Genomic DNA, 4,790 nt, shown 5'->3' on the forward strand with positions numbered 1-4,790 from the left:
TTTGCTAGTTACTGAAGATGCGATGCAACTGAAGTTGCTTGCATCTGAGAATAAGCGACTCCAGTTAGTTTTGAGTGCACACTTCTGAATGCTCTGTTCCTGTTATTACAAGTTTATCTATGATCTTCTCGTCTGTAGAGATTGTTGGTGATGAAGAACATTCTTATTTACTGACTGAATTACTGCAGCTTAACCGAAAGATGGTTAGTGAAAGATTGCCATTTGCAAATTGGCTATAGACCAGCACTTGCATGCCTCCTCCAGAGGGAGATTGTGTTTAAATCTTGGGAGGTGTTTCCCCAAGTATTTGACACTTCACACACCCACACACACACAGAGAGAGAGAGAAGAGAGAGAATCCAAGTTCGCCTTTTTTTTTGTGTGGAATTGCACATATTTGGCATCCAGAATTCACATGTTCTAGTCTCATCGCCTTTTTAACATGTTCCAGAATTCATATTTATAGGAAAAGGTAAGTTTTCAATGTGTTGCTTGGATCACCATCAGCTGTTCGTGTCAGATAATTTTACATGGTCTCTTAATTTTTAAACTCCCAAAATGGTAGAATTATGCTAGTTAAAGCATGTGAATTGTCTTTTCTGATCATCTAGGAGTCATCAAGTAAATAAAGTGTTGGTTTCTTTTTCAGTTAATAATAATTAAGTGACATAACATATGAACAGGGGAAAAATCCAATGAATGTCATAGCTAACCCATAGAACAAGCATGTAGAGTTAGTTGATTCTCTAAACTTACAAAAATTTAAAAAAACATGTGGATCCTAAGTTTTTGTTGTCTATCAGTCAACTTATCACTAGTGCTTTTGAATTAAAAAAATCCTCAATATGTTTTTAAAATAAACAATGCTAGAGGTTGCAGAAGAACAAAACATTATATAAAATTCTTGAGTTATGGTTTTTTTTCGAGTTTTGTGAATACTTTCTTGTAAAACCAAAACTCATTGAAGAATTTTGAAGTGGACTAATACCTCAACCAAGTAAAGGAATCCAAGTAACATAAAAGTACGTTACTTACTAAATAAGTTCATAAACCCTGATGTGACACTTGTTAATTACTGTCAAAATTAGAAATTTATCTTGGAGAATTTTAATATGGTATGTACAGTTTCTAATTAGTGTCAAAGCAAATGGTTGCATCGGTTCTTTTCATATTGCGTTAGTGGATACATGTCTGATTTTTATTTTTTTTTTTGATTGATGAAGTATGTTTCATATACTGATTGTCCTGCTTTTAATTGTGCAGGATATGTAGGACTTTATGGCTCTTGATAGACAATCAACTCCTCGGATAGATCGTGGAATAGCTCTACACAAGATGATTAGACTAATCACAATGGGCTTAGGTGGAGAAGGATATCTTAATTTTATGGGAAATGAATTTGGGCATCCAGGTAAGGATTATGTCACTTTATTTACATGACTAGAACTCTATATTTGAAGGCTTTCTGATGTGATTTTCTCTTCATACTTTCCCATGTCACAGAATGGATAGATTTTCCTAGAGGCGACCAGCATCTTTCGAATGGAATGGTCATACCAGGGAACAATTATAGCTTTGACAAATGCCGCCGCATGTTTGATCTAGTAAGTTTGAAGGATGATCTTGCTCTTATGAAAAAAAGATTATCTTGTTTATTATATTGTTTGGTTTATGGTAGATTATTTTGTTACAACCAATCAGATAATAACAGATGGCATCAGGAACAGTGAAGTAGCAAATATTGAAATTAAAAGCATTACGAAAAAGTAAAAGTGTTTATTTCTCTTGGCCAAATCAGTTACGATCATTTTGTTGACAAACAGTTCATTGCAAGGAATTGGGTTGAGACATTTTGATACATGTATGAGCAAGTTTCAGCTCTGATTCACATTGTATTTCAAAGCTAGCCATAAAACCAATTGCTTATTACATTAAGCTATCACAGATAGGAATAATGAGTCCCATTTAAGGGACTATATCACATGCCCTTTGATGTCAGATTAGACCTTTTATACGGCATACACTTCTTCAACCCATGGACCATGCCAAAGATGCCTTTTTGAAGTTTTCACTTTTTGATAATTGCATACATTATAAGCAGATTTCTCTGTACTCATTGCATATTAATTTCCCTGGTTCAGTGTCTATAAGTATAAATTTAGATGATGTGAAACAAAAAACATGCAAAACACAATAATATTGCATATAAATTTAGAGGAACCAATTATAACAGACAAATATCTCTTGAAACATAATTCCAAACAGACAAGTAGCTACTAGGCTTAAAAAATTTTGTTAACTCTAACTTGAAAGAAGATGTTTAACCAGAATCATTTGATCTGCATTCTGTTTATTCTGTTTATGCTTATGATATGCATTGCAAAGATTGTTAAAGAATTGGCTCTGAAGCCATCAGTCTGCATGTTCATGAAATTATATGTTTGCATTTTCTTGAAGCTGACTGATGATTTTCACCTTTCTTTGGTGAGATACATACCAAATAGTTGCCTTATGAATATTGCTTTTTAATATCAGGGAGATGCAGATTATCTCAGGTATCATGGAATGCAGGAATTTGATCAAGCAATGCAGCATCTTGAAGAGAAATATGGTGTGAGTATTACTTAGCATTCATTGCGTAACATGTTTATACTTTTAATGTAAAAGGACTTTTCAATGATTCTCTGAGATCATGGGCTTACTGTTAGATATTACAAAATGGGTGTGTTTTCCCCTTCTCCATTCTTTAGTGTTGGTTGTCATGAGATTTATCGTTGGAAGTTTTGCTTGGAACTCTGAAATCAAATCTGGGACATTTCCATTAGACAAAAATCCCATCCAAAACTAGAATTGAATTTGGATTTCCACTTAGTGTGGCTTTTTTCAATGTTATTTTTTAAGAACTAATTCCTTGTTCTTTCATTGCAAAACCAGCAAACATCAAAAGGTTTAAAACAGTTTATATACTTTATAATAATGTCTAATGTACTTTGCTGACTTAGTCCTTTCTTTCTACTGAAACAGCTGAAATTAGAGTTAGATCCATTAAAACTAACAAACAACTGAAGCCAAAATTAAGTGTTTGATATTTGAACATATGCTGGTTGATTTCACTAGATGCCTTAAATTAAAATTAGTTAATGGTAACATTAGATATTCTCGTACAAAATTAGTGAATTTTGAAAACAACGGGACTGAGACCACAACCTTAAGGTACAATAATGAGGAAACTTCAAAGACAAGGACAATGGATACTTCAAATGTAAGAACCGAAACCATACTTACCAAACACTTGATAACCTCATTGTGGTTCTAAACACAAGCGGAAGTAAAAATTTCTTGATATGCAATTTGGTTCAAAGAGAAATTTAAGCATGAGTGATCAACAGACATGCAGAGCAAGTAGACCTCTATTTTTGTAAACATATCATTGGAAAAACAAGGAGAATTCGTTTTTAAACATTACAGATGTGCAAATCACCCTTTGGTTACAATCTGTTTAAAAGCAACATTTTGAACAATGTTTCATCAATTAAATATTCAAATTGCCCTTAATTTGGTCTTTTTTATGGAATGTCCGCAATCTCGGAATCGGGTACCATACCAGTCAAGGTATTTCAAACCGGTACCGATAGGCGTACCAGTGGCCTACCGGACCGGTTCATCGTTCTCGGTACCGTTTCGGTACCGGGTTTGTACCGAGAGCCGGAGCCAGAGAAGAGGAGGTGAAAGAGAGAGCGAGCAGGGGAGGAAGGGAGGAAAGGCCTTTGCCGCCAGAAAAAAAAAAGGGATTTTTTAAGTGAGGTTGGTGACTCGCTTGCTGATTTCACTTAAAAACTCCAAATTCTTTTCTGCAGCCTCCGTTGGCCTTTCGATGGCAGCGGAGGCCTCTTCTCCCTCCCTCCCTTGCTCGCTCTCTCCTCTTTTTCTTTGGCTCGGGCTGGGTTCTGTTGGCACGGGCTATGTACCGTTTTCCACGGCTAAAACGGACCGGTACAGTACGTGCTAAACTAGCCGATACAGGCTGGTTCAGCATACCATGATACTGGTAAGTTGTTGGTTCCGTGTGATACACACCTCACATTAAGACAACTTTCAGCCTCTTTTCTCTTGCTACTTATCATGGTACAGCCTGAACCAGGTGATACAAGTCAATACTAAGCGTAATCGAGCAATTCCCCTTGGTTCGAACCATGACACACCAATACCAGTATCCATACCAAACCAGCGTACCAGCCCAGTTCAACAATATATGCCCACCGAGTGGTTCCGCTCGGTTTTGTAGTCCTTGTTCTTAGTTTCTAGGATATCCTATTTGGTAGTGCATTTTCGTTGACATTTAGTCATTGATGTTCATCATCAGAACATTTGGCCTCAACCACTCATCACTGAAATATAAAATTCACTTTTACTCACTGCTTGGTTCTATTCTGGTAATAAATGCAAGAAAATTTTATTGACATGATGCTTTTGGTAAATATGAATGTTAAGTTTCTATTTTCTTGCAGTTCATGGCATCAGAGCATCAATATATATCGCGAAAAGATGAAGGGGATAGGATGATTGTTTTTGAGAGAGGAGATTTAGTATTTGTTTTCAATTTCCATTGGACTAATAGCTATGTTGACTACCAAGTTGGTTGCTTAAAGCCTGGAAAATACAAGGTCTGTATCTCTTCTCTATGAGATAGCTGCTTTTAATCTGAAATATTCTCTAGCTAGTCACAGTGTAATGATTCTCTCTTTACCTTCAGGCAATCTAGGTACTATCATTTTTTAGTACATGAAACA

General features: G+C 35.7%; 1 protein-coding gene across 1 annotated transcript; it reads left to right on the plus strand.

The window, feature by feature from the left end:
- Positions 1-1,353: 1,353 nt before the first annotated feature.
- LOC120108511 (1,4-alpha-glucan-branching enzyme 2-2, chloroplastic/amyloplastic-like) lies at positions 1,354-4,664 on the plus strand (the record flags this gene model as incomplete). The annotated part of the gene is made up of 5 exons (XM_039122129.1): positions 1,354-1,411; positions 1,504-1,604; positions 2,386-2,484; positions 2,536-2,613; positions 4,509-4,664. Coding segments are annotated over exons 1-5 (492 nt in total), but the record flags the coding sequence as incomplete, so codon positions are not given.
- Positions 4,665-4,790: the final 126 nt, after the last annotated feature.

This window comes from Phoenix dactylifera, unplaced genomic scaffold (genome assembly GCF_009389715.1).
Source record: "Phoenix dactylifera cultivar Barhee BC4 unplaced genomic scaffold, palm_55x_up_171113_PBpolish2nd_filt_p 001369F, whole genome shotgun sequence".
Lineage (NCBI taxonomy): Eukaryota > Viridiplantae > Streptophyta > Magnoliopsida > Arecales > Arecaceae > Phoenix > Phoenix dactylifera.